Source organism: Olea europaea, chromosome 10 (assembly GCF_002742605.1).
Source record: "Olea europaea var. sylvestris chromosome 10, O_europaea_v1, whole genome shotgun sequence".
Lineage (NCBI taxonomy): Eukaryota > Viridiplantae > Streptophyta > Magnoliopsida > Lamiales > Oleaceae > Olea > Olea europaea.
In genome coordinates this window covers 44,398,978-44,413,378 of record NC_036246.1, presented here as the reverse complement: position 1 = coordinate 44,413,378, position 14,401 = coordinate 44,398,978, and the positions used below count along the sequence as shown (strand labels likewise).

The following is a 14,401-nucleotide window of genomic DNA, read 5'->3' as shown; positions in this document are numbered from 1 at the left end:
TTCATCTATTTGAAAGAAGAGGAATAAATTCGACAAGGTATAAATCATCGTAGGGTCCGATAGGAGATAGAAATATACCCCTATACTTTGCATGAATCTCTAAGTACTCACAAAACTACATACATTCTCATATATTTGCATCCGTCATAGAGATATAGGCTGGTGGTGTATGAGAATAGGTTCAATTCATCTCAAGAGAGAGTGTTGGATAGATTTAGGAGTATTGACTCTTCAAAATGTCACCGTCTTGTCAAAGTGTGGAATTAAGGTTAAATTGAGCATTGCCTGGGGATTCGTGATCCTAGTGCGCTTTTATATTCATTGAGTACACCAACTTGCAATCAACACATTCACTTTTCATTTTAGTTCATTCAAATCATACATACTTGCAGATTTAGTCCAAGTAAGGCTAATTTAAGTCACTACAATTCACGTTTGACAAATCAGTTTCGGTTAATGCCAAGTTAGGTAAAATTAAACTAATCAATCTCTGTGGGACGATATTCTGACTCAATTGATCGACTTTTTTACTTGTTAACGAACCGTACACTTGCAGTGATTTAAATCGAAAGAAAATATTTCGTGAACATATTTTTGGCACCATTGCCGGGAATTGAGTTTAGTTTAATTTTATTTCTTTCTAGGCACTAATTCGAACTTTCAATTTTCATTTTTATTTATTCATTTAATTTCGTTTAGGCATTTTGTTTTATTTTTATTTTAGTTATTTATATTGATTGAATCTGACTACTATTGATTTTCTCAAAGAGTTGCATGTATACAACGACGGGAGGAGAATTAATTCTAGCAAACCCGAAAATTGAGCGAATCTTTCACCGATTGCAACGAGAAAATAGAGAAGCACGTCGATAACAACAAGAACAAATGGCTAACTTACAGAACAACCCCGTTTTTCAAGCTAATGAAGGAGAGGCGATCGATGAAGGAAATGAAATTTTGGGAGATTTCTTGACTCCTCAAGTGATTCAAAGCCAGTCTAGTATAGTATATCCACCGTTTGGGCAACCAAACTTCCAGTTGAAGACCAATGTGATACAACTATTCTAGAATGGACATCAATATTATGGCAGAGCTGAAGAGAATCCACATACACACATATCTCGGTTCTTGGATATGTGCCAATATTTTAGATATCAAGGAATTTCGGACGATGCTATTAGGCTAAGGCTATTTCCACATACGCTATGGGATAAAGCACTTGAGTGGTTAGATTCACTTCTTGTCGCAAGTATTACCACCTGGAACGAGCTGGCTCATAAGTTTTGCACAAAGTTTTTCTCATCGGCCAAGATAGCTAAGTTGAGACATGACATATCAATACTCAGTCAAGGAGAAACTGAATCATTTGACGATGCCTGGAACAGATTAAAAAACATGCTCCGAAAGTGCCCTCAACATGAGTTTGACCAAAAGACCCGAATCCTATTCTTTTATACAAGGTTACTTCCATACCACAAAAGCATGATAGACTCAGCATCAGATGACTCAATATCCACACGAGCAGTTGATGGGGCACTGGAATTATTCGAGAGAATGGCTACCACTTTAGCCATGTGGTCTTCTGAGAGGGTGATCCCAAAGAAAGGTCCAGGTGTCTACGAGATATACACTTATTCAGCCATATCCGCAAAGATCGACTCTTTGTGTCACAAGGTTGAAAGCATGTCACAGTCAGCACACGTTAAGAAGAGCAATTGTGAGAAATGTGAAACTGAGAATAAAACATCAGAGTGCCCAATCATAATGCAAAGAATTGAGCAAGCAGATAATGCACAATGGGGACAGCGCCAACAGAACAACTCATAAGGGGAAACTTACAATTCCAGTTGGAAAGAACATCCAAATCTCTCATGGGGTGGTACCCAGAATCAGAATAGATTTTAGAGGCAATTTCAACAAGAGAAGATACTTCAATTGGAAGAGATGTTTGCAAAGTTCATGGAAAAGACTGAAAAATACATGGAAGCAAATAATTAGTTCATAAGGAAAACTGAAACTACTCTCCAAAATCATGGTACTGCAATTAAGAACTTGGAGACGCAGATGAGGCAGATGGCACTCGCTATGATGAAAAGGCCACTAGATACTTTACCAAGCAATACTGAGTTGAATCCCAAAGAGCATGTTCAAGCGATCACAACTCGAAGTGGGATGCAACTACCTGAAAGACACATTAAGAGGTCGAGTGTAAACAATGAAACAACACCATCTACAAAAGAAGAGATTGTACAGCAAAATGAGTAGACATGTAAATCCACACCAAATGAGAGTTCAGAGACGTCACGGGGTAAGGCCACCATTCCAGTTAACCCCTATGAGCCACCCGTTCCATTTCCCCAGAGGTTAAGGAAGCACATGATGGAGCAGCAATATAAGAAGTTCCTTGAAATCTTAAAAAAGCTCCACATCAACATCCCGTTCGCCGATGCACTAATCCAGATGCCTAGCTATGCCAATTTTCTGAAGGACATCTTAACAAATAAACTCCAGCTAGAGGAACATGAAACGGTGATGTTAACCAAAGAGAGTAGCGCCAGGATCCAGAAAAAGCTCCCACCAAAACTGAAATATCCAAGGAGTTTTACCGTCCCTTGCACAATTGGTGATTTTTATTTTAATAAAGCATTGTGTGATCTTGGTGCGAGTGTTAACTTGATGCTACTCTCTATTTTTAGGAAACTAGGATTGGGGGAGCCTAAAGCAACTACAGTAACTCTACAGGTGGCTGATCGATCACTTACACATCCACGAGGGATTATCGAAGATGTATTGGTCAAAGTGGATAAACTTATATTCCTAGTAGACTTCTTAATTCTGGACATGGAAGAAGACAAGGACGTGCCTATCATATTGGGGCGACCATTTTTAGCAACTGCAAGAGCTCTCATAGATGTGCAACAAGGACAATTGACTCTGAAACTGGGGGAGGAGCAGGCCTCTTTTAATGTTTTCAAATCAATGAAATATCCCACCAAGCCAAACACCTGTTTCTAGATTGATGTGATTAACATAGAAATCTCCTACAATTAAGAGTTGAAGAAACCGCCAAACATTCACGAGGTCGATATGATGCACTCTCAATCCACTCTCATTGACTCAAAGGAGATCGAGGTATACCCCATGGAGTCTCAAACGGATGATGATAGAGAGTCACACCACTTGGTTAAGGACAGGTTTGAAGTGTGGAGGATAACTGCAATGCGAAACAAGATCATATTGAACAAACTACGCAGGACCTACCAAGCCATATTTAAAGTGTCATAACACACTTATACCAAAAGTCGAGCTATTGACTATAAAATAGCGCTAGTTGGGAGGCAACCCAACATTTCTATCCTTTCATTTACTTCATTTTGCAATAGTTTAGGAACTTTTAATTTTTTTAGCATTATCAATAGTTTTAGGTCATCGATCGCATGGTCCACACGAGTCCCAATGCACTGAGCACGAGTCATGAGGTTGAAGTCCTATTTTAGTCAGTCATGTGTCAAATTGAACAAAGTGCATGTTTTGAGTGAAGTTTCGTTGGTGATTCACATTTTTGTGATATAAACCCTATGTTGAGACATAAATTATGCATTATACACACCAATAATGTACACATGTAGCTTGAAGCAAGTTTGGGAGATTTATACACTACATAGGTTATTTTTTACCTCAGTTGCATCTATTTACACCATGTAAACTAATACGCATACTTTGCACTTTTACAGGATGCCGCCAAAAAGAATGTCACAGGGAAAAGGAGAAACACCGTGGGTCCTAGTTTTCATTCACCACCTCCATATAGATCAAGGGAGTACTCGTATTCCATCTTACGCTTTTAGTTTATTATTGTCCTTCAATTATGTCTGTTTACACTTTTATTTCATCTTCACATTGAGGACAATGTATTATCTAAGTTTGGGGGTAAGTGACATAATCTTGGACACGAACATCTTTTCATCATTTTGCCTATGTTCATCAATATCTATGTTTCATGACTGCATATTATTTGCTTGATGAGTGTTAAAAAAATCTTTGCATTTTATTTAGTTTGCTGTATTTCCATTCTTGCATGCTTGTGTGGGCTTGATAGCCTTGTCGGCTATGATGTGATTATTGGACTGGTATAAATTACAAATTGTGGATATGGTGCTTAATAGATTAACCAATACTTATTGATGTAATACTTGACATTCTTTATACACGTCACTCATGCTTGACATGTTAGGTTAGTGATTGGGATTTTGAACATAAAGTAGGAGAAGAATGTAATCCTCTACTAAATCAAATAGTAAACCACCTTAAGACGGTTTGGAAATGGTTGAGCAATCATAGGAAAGCATTGAGGTATGTGGTGGCTCCGTGCATGAATTCTATTGTGTGGATTGCCTAGACCTGTGAGATAAAAATTAGGTGAAAATCTTAAATTGGAGGTTGGTTCTGAAAACCAAATGTCTAGAAAAACAATAAAGGGCATAAATCTAACTTGTGAAAATATGACACCTTTTTCCATGCCTTTATGATTCGAGCAAATAAGCCTGTAAGGATATTTCAAAATCTGGTATCCAAAACCAACTGGTTTGGGAGTTATCGATCCAAAGCTCATTATATGGGTCATATAGAAAGCAAGAGGGGAAGAGGTGAATAAAAAGTCATCTGATCGAGCCTTTATAACTCAAGTGAATAAGCCTGCAAAAATTTAAAATCTGATGCCCTAAAGCTAACTGGTTTGGGAGTCATCAGCATAAAGCTCGCTACAGGGGTTATACAGAAAGCAAATGAGAAGATGACGCAAAAAAATTATCAAAAAATAAGTGAGAAAAGACACGATAGCATCAAGAGACCCTTTGACATTTGGTTGAAGAAGCTATACCTTTGATGCGAGCCTAGTAACTTAGCTTAATCTTAAGTGTTGAAGCAATCAAATCTGGGAGAGCCTTCATTTGTTAACATGTGAACTTGTGATAGTGAGATCTATCCAAACTAAGAGAGTGTAAGGACTGCAGTTACTTAAAATCCTAACTTTAAAACAAACCTTGGGATAACTGAGTGAAAAGAATAAGTTTGAGGGTTTGTGTACCTCAAGAGCGAAGTAAGGACATATTTGACCACTCTGGGTCGGGACTAACCCCATCACGAACTAAATATGTTAGTATGATGTCACACACACACGTCAGGTATACAATCAATAGGTAAATGTTGATTTCATTCTTGCACTAATCAAAATTTTTTGAAGTCGAATACTTAGTCCAATCCCGAGACATGACAGATTATTAAGCCATGTTTGTTTAGTATTGAGCCACTATCTTGTTTGAGGACAAACAACAGTTCAAGTTTGGGTAGGTGACATAATCTTGGACACGAACATATTTTCATCATTTTGCCTATGTTCATCAATATCTATGTTTCATGACTGCATATTATGTGCTTGATGAGTGTTAAAAAAAATTCTTTGCATTTTATTTAGCTTGCTGTATTTCCATTCTTGCATGCTCGTGTGAGCTTGATAGTCTTGCCGGCTATGATGTGATTATTGGATTGGTATAAATTACAAACTGTGGATATGGTGTTGAATAAATTAACCAATACTTATTGATGTAATACTTGACATTCTTTATACACGCCACTCATGCTCGACATGTTAGGTTAGTGATTGGGGTTTTGAACATAAAGTAGGAGAAAAATGATAACCCTATACTAAATCAAATAGTAAACCACCTTAAGACGGTTTGGAGATGGTTAAGCAATCATAGGAAAGCATTGAGATAAGTGAGGGCTTCGTGTTTGAATTTTATTGTGTGGATTGTCTAGACCAGTGAGATAAAAATTAAGTGAAAATCTTAAATTGGGGGTTGGTTTTGGAGGCCAAATGCCTACAAAAAGAATAAAGGGCATAAATCTAACTTGTGAAAATATGACACATTTTCCATGCCTTTATGATTCGAGCAAGTAAGCTTGTAAGGATATTTCAAAATCTGGTACCACAAAATCAACTGGTTTGGGAGTTATCGGCCCAAAGCTCGTTACATGGGTCATATAGAAAGCAAGAGGGAAAGAGGTGAATAAAAAGTCATCTAATCGAGCCTTTATAACTCGAGTGAATAAGCCTGCAAGTGTTTAAAACCTGATACCCTAAAGTCAACTGGTTTGGGAGTCATTGGCATAAAGCTTGCTACAGGGATTATACAGAAAGCAAATGAGAAAATGATGCAAAAAAAATTATCAGAAAATAAGTGAGAAAAGACACGATAACATCAAGAGACCCTTGGATATTTTGTTGAAGAAACTATACCTTTGATGCGAACCTAGTAACTTAGTTTAATCTTAAGTGTTGAAGCAATCAAATCTGGGAGAGCCTTCATTTGTTGACATGTGAACTTGTGATAGTGAGATCTATCCAAACTAAGAGAGTATAAGGACTGCAGTTACCTAAAATTCTAACTTTAAAACGTAACCTCGGGATAACTGAGTGAAAAGAATAAGTTTGTGGATTTGTGTACCTTTCGAGCGAAGTAAGGACATATTTGACCACTCTGGGTCGGGACTAACCCCATCACGAACTAAATATGTTAGCATGATTTCACACACGCACGTGGGGTATGCAATCAATAGGTAAAGCCGTAAAGGTTGATTTCATTCTTGCACAAATTAAAATTTTTTGAAGTCAAATACTTAGTCCAATCTCGAGACACGACAGGTTATTAAGTCATGTTTGTTTAATGTTGAGCCACTATCTTGTTTGAGGACAAACAATAGTTCAAGTTTGTGGGGTTTGATAAGTATATTTTTACACACTTATTTAGTTCACAAATATGACTTAATTATGATCAAAGAGTTTGAATTATGGCTTAATTCTATGTAATTATATTTTGTAGGACTATATTAATTAATGTGGTGGAATTCAAGAGAAAAGAAACAAAAAAGAACCAAAAAGGAAGAAAATCCGAAGTATGAAGACTAAGTTGCAACATTTTAATAGTTGATTCAGATCACAAAATGAAGATTAAAGATGTTGCTAGTTCAATTGGATGCAAATGAAAGTCAAAGGGTTGAAATTGCAAGAGAAATGGCTTGAAAGAATCAAATATCGATTTCGGGGGCTAAAATGCAACATATGGAAGAAATTTTGCCTGGATGACGGCTCAGTTATAAAAATCGAGCGATTGCCCCATATGTTTTTCTTATTATCGAGAAGAAAATATTGGCCTAAGCGACAGCACAGGCCAATCATGACAGAAATTTTCTGGTTTCATTTTCTAATTAAAACTCTTATGGAAGCAAATCTTGGGAGTCTTTTAAAGCCCTAGGGACGGTCAAAAAACAAACACCACGCATTATACATTATTTTGGGAGGATTTGAAGAGAAAAAAAGAAGGCAAGAACGAGAGGATTCATTCCAAGATTCAAGATTTCAAATCAAAGTGCGATTGGGTGATGTCTTTTCTTGATTCTTATTGTTGTGTTCTCCTTCCCATCATGCTAGGCTAGAAAAATCCATACTAGGAGATCGATGATCCTTATAATGTGATATTTACTTCTTTGTTTCGTATTTTGACACTAAAACACGTATTGATTGTTTTGAATGATTTATATGCATTTAGTTGCTTCCATGATTATGGTCCCATAATTTTGTGAGTTTTGGTGGTTCGTTTCATCTATTCAAAAGAAGAGGAATAAATTCGACAAGGTATAAATCATCGTAGGGTCCGATAGGGGATAGAAATATACCCCTTTGCTTTACGTGAATCTCTAAGTACTCACAAAACCACATGCATTCTCATATATTTGCATCCGTAATAGAGATATAGACTGGTGGTGTATAAGAATAGGTTCAATTCATCTCGAGAGAGAGTGTTGGATATATTTAGGAGTATTGATTCTTCAAAATGTCATCGTGTTGTCAAAGTTTGGAATTAAGGTTAAATTGAGCATTGCTTGGGGATTCGTGATCCGCGCTTTTATATTCATTGAGTACACCAACTTGCAATCAACACATTCACTTTGCATTTTAGTTCATTTAAATCATACATATTTGCATATTTAGTCCAAGTAAGGGTAATTTGAGTCGCTACAATTCACGTTTGACAAATCAGTTTCGGTTAAGGCCAAGTTAGGTAAAATTAAACTAATCAATCTCTATGGGACGATATTCGGACTCAATTGATCGACTTTATTACTTGTTAACGAACCGTACACTTGTGGTGATTTAAATTGAAAGAAAATATTTCGTGAACAAACACCACCACCACCGCACCGCACCGCACACAATACCACCACTACAATAGCACCCGCTTGCAGCACTTGGTTGATTCAATAGAGCCTCCACAAATCTACAACCTACACAGCCATTAACGTTGCCGCCAACACAACCAATACCACATCGACATCAAATCTAAAATCAAAACCACCACCACCACATTTGCCCTAGATCCACATCAAATTATTATCTACAGCCGCCAAACCATCTTCTCCATAGTCGTGCACCAATTTCTTCGAATCACTATCGTCTCCATGACCACTACTTGTTAAGGTTCGTAGTGATACAGTGCCTGCTAAAATCGAGGTACCTCACATGCTGTGACGTAGCGCCGAACAGTAGGGTGACCATCGCTATAAATTTTGTTCGACCAAGATCTTTCGACGGCCATCTTCCATCGAAGGTAAGATCTGAGAGAAGGTATAGAGGTATGAGAGAAGGGGGAAGAGGGGAGAGGAATAGAGAAAAAATGAGATGAACGAAACCTACTGAATGTTAGATATAGAGAGAGAAAATGAAAGGGATGAATGAAGATAAATTTAGGGTTTGGTAAGATGAATATGTATATTTAATTTTGTAATATAATTATTAATATTCAAAATATATTAATTATAATTAATAAAATATCTGATTTTTGAAATAGTAAAGTTTACCTATGATTTATGAAATACGATCTCTAAATCTATTAGTTTGTGTAATTTTCACTAATGAAAATCCAATGTGCATTCTAAAAATAATTGCTTATGCTCAGAGAACATCAATAGATAATTAATCAATCTAAAGCAGTTTTGATAATGTTTTCCAAAGCTATTATTGATGTATCCATTCACTGCATAGACTTATGAATTCAGTCAAATCACCATATATCTTAAGTAACATTTTATTCAAAATTTTATGCTGAAATGCAAGAGAAAATCTGGGAAAAAGAGTATAAGATTGTATACATAGGAATATTAAGAGCATTCATAGACTTCATTCACAAAAGAAACATAATACCTGTTGTATTTTGGAGATAGTATATCCAATAATGCAAATGAATGTAAGAAAATGATTTCCAGTTGCAATTCCACGGAACATTGTAAAAAGATTGAGTTACCTAAAACTCATATAAATGACATTATTTGCGTTTACTTAGTAAAGGAGGATGATAAGACAAGATCGCAAATATTATTTACATGCACATGTTAGAATAAAGCTATGACACAAATGTAAAGCAAGTGTAACTGTTTTTTCATGAAGAAACATGTACCTTGTAAGTGAAAGAGATACAACCATCATAAAGAGAAAAAATGGCATTACGAAATCAGTGAATGTCAAACTGGAATAATAGGGAAAACATTGTTCAGGAGAAAAATTAAATCCATAATATACTGGGACAATGATAATTCATCCAATCTTAAATTAAAGAGAAAAGTTGAACAAAATCCACACCAAATAATGAAGCATTGAAGACTATTTCTTAATGATAATAAAAGAAGTTTAAGTATTATTAGTAGCAACTGCACAAGTAGACTTTAACAAAAGACCAAGGCTTAAAATCCTTCAGATAGGCAGATAAAGTTGCCTTACTTATATTATATATAACTGCCTATTGTCACAAAACTATTGTAATTATTTTATGACTGGTTTTTTCTTCCAAGTCAAGGACATTGGTCTAGTGATCAGATTCAGAGGCTATGTGATACGAATCCCCTAGCAACGTTGACTACGAAACCCACAATGAGACTGAAAAACCCAAGAAGGTCAAATTAATCCAAGAGTTTATGATTAATCCAAAAGAAAGTCGAACCAAAAAACCAAACAAGAACGATGCTTGAAAGACCCCTTGATCATGCAATTTAAGAATTAAATTCGATTGTTTGAACGCCACAAATTAACACTTGATAAGTTCGAAATTGTTCAATGAAGAACGATGAAAAGAAGACAATACGTCTCACTTTAATTCAATATCAAATATGTCAAAAGTCGTCCTTACAATTGAATGAAAATTTCTATTTATACTAAACCTACAAACTGGGTAAAAATCGTGCAAAAGTCGAGCATAATTCCCAATCCCAAAGTATGGAAAAGAATAAAAAAAATTAACAAAATATGAAAAAATACCAAAAATAGGAAATTCGCCCAAAAATTAGCTTATGCGACCGCAACATGCAATTCCTTGCGGTCGCATGGTTCAAACAAAATGCCTCCTTTGAGCTTCGGTAGAATATTGTGCGATCGCGAGCGTGTATGCCTATGCGACCGCACAGGCTTAAAATTTCCCTCCGATTTCGACCTTCAATATTAAATTGATTCAAGTTGATTTGACCTTCGACCCGAACATGAAAGTTGCTCCATTTTGAGTTCCGAACATGGTGTCTTCAATCGTTGCCTTGACGAGCAATCCCATCACCTCGTTGACTCGTCTCGTCTTCGATCGCGTCATCGGTTCGCCATCGACTATCAACTGGTCTCATCTCGCACTTGCTTTCGTCGGGCTCGACTCTTGGATCATATCACCGTGTTACTCTTCTTTTTTAGCTTTAAGTCTGTTTCAATAGTTTCATCTAGTGCTTGGAAGAGAGGCCTCTTTGCAGAGATTGCAATCGTTTCTTCGGTGTAATTGAGAACTTCAGTGTCAGTGTTGCATACTTTATCTTTCCCTTTCGTGTTTTTCTTGTCTGAACTCTTGTTCATCTCAGTTGAATTCTTCACATCACTTACAGAAGTTGAAGGATCTATTTCAATGATTGCAGGTGAGGAATTCACATTTGTGATGGTGGGTAGAGAGTTAAAGACGAAGATGATTTCATAGCGGTATTCGGGTGGATTTTGCCTTTTTTTATCACTTTTATATAGAATGGCAACTCTTTTTCACTAATGGTTTTCATAACATTGTTCAGCTCTCCATCTGGGTTCTGCGATAGATAAAATGCATTTTACTATTGTATTTTCGTGCTTTGAAAAAATTAATGCTAGAGGATGTTAGTATTTGGTGTTTACCTTTTGGAAATGGTCCATTATTTCCTTAGCATTAGTTTCCAATAATTCCTCTGCTGCTTCGCTATAATGCTTGCATCTAACTCTCCAGATCTGTCTTCGAGGTGCAGAAAAGCATTTGCTCTGTGGATAAATTGTTTTCAATCAGGTATTGTGTATTGTTTGAACAAAGTATTGATGTTAGTAAATATTTAAAATTATGTTTAAAAGTTCAATTTACCTTGGTACTACTTTTGCATGTTCATCCTTGCAAAATCGACATTTGTAAATTTGTCCGAAGTCTGCATTGGATGCTTTTTGCAATTACCGCAGGACATGTACCAAAATTTTTGGTGTGTTGCAATAACTCTCCAATGGGCCTTGATCCAATAGAATTTGTTCTGTGAAAAAAATGTATGTTTTAGTAAATTATGAAAATACTAAGAGTAAAAATTGTTCGGTGTTTTCATAATGTTTATTATGGAATGTAGTAAAAATATATTTATGCTATATAATATTGAATGAAGTAGTTGAGAAAATACCCCTAGATAGACTTCCAGTAATTCAGCAATTGGTGTGAATTTATTTTCAGCTGGAGGTAACAGTTTTGTGAGGCTGAGAGTAACAGATGGTTTGTTTTCTGTAAGTTTGTTGAGTTTTTCTTTGTTTGCTATCACCCTGCATGAAAGAATTATATAATTACATGTAGAACATAGCGGAAAGAAGTTAAGAAATTATTTAGGTATGTTTCTAAACCATTCTTTATAGTCTGCAACAACCAATAAGTCAGCATTAATGAAGATACTGCTATTGACTTTAGTCGAGAGTATAATGCCTGCAAAAAAATGAAGCATAACTAATATGTGTCCACATTTTTTGTTGTAATGTCATTGTAAATAAAATGGTATGTTTATATTGAACTTACCATTGAATGAATAAACTTTAAGATTTGTAGTCTATATGACAAGTCTGGTTGCTAGGTTTTCAACAATGGCAATACATTCCCATTCAACAAACGTGTCCTATAGGGTTAGCATCACTGTGTCAAAATGTTTATCTATTAATATAACGTCCCGAAGACAAGCTTTTGTACCGAAGTGAGTTTGGATCATTCGTTTTTGTCGAATATCTATAGCTACTCCTATAACATCTGGAAGGACGGGAAAATTTTCTTTGTTATGTATTTTGCATGTAGTAAATTTTAACACAAATAAAATAACTATAAAATAATGCATAGAAGTACTAGTTGTAAAGTTAGAAATGTTACTTATGTTGACGTTCTTGTCCATGTGCTTCTCAAGTTCGTGAAATGGGCTGACCTCATATTTTGAAAAGAGGAAGTTTAAGTTATTCTCATTGAGCTCTTCGATCTTTGTTTTCCCTGTTATAGTCCAAATATTTTCTTCATGTGAACTTTTAAACACACTGTTGTTATCTTTCACCATAGCGTTCGAGATTATATATGTCTTTTCGAGTATGAGCTGATTGTTAAGTGCTGTAATATTTGCATAATACATTGTAGCTGTCACTTTGTTACCCTGTTTAATGTTAGGGGATGAGAACATGAACATAAAATAAAGTTACAATGAAAGCTTGAAAATTTATGTAATTATTAATACATAGTTACCTGTAAATCCATTAGAACGAGGTTTTGGTATCAGGTCATAGAACTACGAGCAGTTTTCGGAAGCTGTTTTCCTGCGATAATGACTTTTGTAGACCAGTTACTTTCTGATATAGAAATCTACGGGATAAGCTTATAGAGTGTAGTCATCTTTGATATCTATATGTTGCTTGAACAAATAAGTTAAAAGTAGAAGTAGTTGTAGTTGTAGCTATGAATATAACATTCTAACTGTATATTAAAGAAATGTAAGAAAGTTGTTAATGTAAGAAGATGAAGTAAGAATTTTAGACTTGAGATGTAAAGAATTACTAGGAATGAACTGATATTAGAATCTGCAAAGTGTTGATAGATGTATGAGAGAATTCTAGTACGTGTATTCTATTTGCATAATCTGAAATTGAAGTACCAAGTGCAGTATTTATAGAAAATTTAGAGAGAAATATTTTAATGCTTATTTTGACTTTTCAATGTATGATTGAGTGTTGGAAGGATAATGATTAAAGTACTATGGACATGTGTCAACTGTAAAACATCTATGTGTAAGACAAGGATGGGAAAAATTGCTGTAAAATCTTTTTTTTTTTTTTTTTGGGAAATGGAATCTATTTGTTGCCTTTTCATATGAGAATGTGATTACTCTCAATGCATCTAGATGATAATTTAAATAAAAAAATTAATTTACAAATGTTTTTAGAATAAATGGTAATTTTGTTGAGAAGCTAGAAGCTGAAGTTATATGGAAATATAAATGGGTGTAATTATTGGTGCATTTTTGGAAAAAAATGGATACATATAGTGGAATTGAATGATTTTCCAATCGCATGTTAGTGAGTAATACATTTTCTTAATGGATGTAGTAATTTTAAGCGGAAACACCTTTTATGTATTGTTGATTCTATTTTCCAAGTTTGTAGGCAGTATTTACTTGTCGTATTGGTTTCTACATAACATAAAACAAAAGTATTGAGTAAACTATATGTATAATTGTAATTATATTAGAAAAAATGTTATAAAATAAGAATTTATTAATTGAGAATACAAAAGGTAGAACTACCTATTTATTTTACCTATTGTAAATATATGGAATTGCTCATGTCATTTGAAGCTTTAATACAGTAAAATTTTCAATTTGTGACTAAAATGACGAAAATTGAGCTTGTTAATTTTAACTATTTTGGCGCTTTGAAAAGAATAAGTAGAGTTAAAGTGTCTATGCCTGTTAAATAATTTAGAGAGGCAGGTTTTTACATCTTGAGAAGTTTGGTGGTACATAGTGAGGTTGACATTGCTGTTGTGAAAATCTGCAAAAAATAAATAAATAAATAAATAAATAAATAAATAAAAATAAAAATAAAAGGACAATTAAATATAGTTAATAGAACATCTATAAAAGAAATGATTGGCCAATGTAATTAACTAATATAACATGAAGATGTGATGATTAAGAAGCATTATTTATTTAAATGGTTTTAAAGACACAATTTTCTAGAATCGAAATGTAAATAGAGTATAGATTCAATTATATATATATATATATATATATATATATATAT

General features: G+C 34.8%; 2 protein-coding genes across 21 annotated transcripts in view; one reads left to right on the top strand and one right to left on the bottom strand.

Annotated features, from left to right (window-relative positions):
- The first annotated feature begins 2,064 nt into the window (after nucleotides 1-2,064).
- LOC111400727 lies at nucleotides 2,065-3,015 on the top strand. Its single transcript, XM_023028117.1, has 2 exons — nucleotides 2,065-2,247; nucleotides 2,362-3,015. Exons 1-2 carry the CDS (start codon nucleotides 2,065-2,067, stop codon nucleotides 3,013-3,015), a joined length of 837 nt encoding a protein of 278 aa, XP_022883885.1.
- A 7,333-nt stretch (nucleotides 3,016-10,348) lies between these two features.
- Nucleotides 10,349-14,401, bottom strand: part of LOC111402462 (isocitrate dehydrogenase [NADP], chloroplastic/mitochondrial-like) — an 18,184-nt gene continuing 14,131 nt past the window's right edge. For 18 of the 20 annotated variants that reach the window (XR_002704287.1, XR_002704288.1, XR_002704284.1 and 15 more), the window contains 6 exons: nucleotides 14,097-14,149; nucleotides 12,849-12,919; nucleotides 11,764-11,899; nucleotides 11,463-11,622; nucleotides 11,246-11,365; nucleotides 10,349-11,160 (listed from right to left, as the gene is read on the bottom strand). The gene's annotated coding sequence lies outside the window, so the exon portion shown is untranslated. Of the gene's footprint in view, nucleotides 11,161-11,245; nucleotides 11,366-11,462; nucleotides 11,623-11,763; nucleotides 11,900-11,922; nucleotides 12,057-12,146; nucleotides 12,760-12,848; nucleotides 12,920-14,096; nucleotides 14,150-14,401 lie in introns of those variants that run through there. The other 2 variants (XR_002704272.1, XR_002704271.1) reach the window with 2 other exon arrangements.

Coding starts and splice junctions, on each gene's coding strand:
- LOC111400727 (XM_023028117.1), top strand. CDS start 2,065: ATGAGGCAGATGGCACTCGCTATGATGAAAAGGCCACTAGATACTTTA. Junction 2,248..2,361: donor CATCTACAAAAGAAGAGATT/GTACAGCAAAAT, acceptor CCATTTCCCCAG/AGGTTAAGGAAGCACATGAT.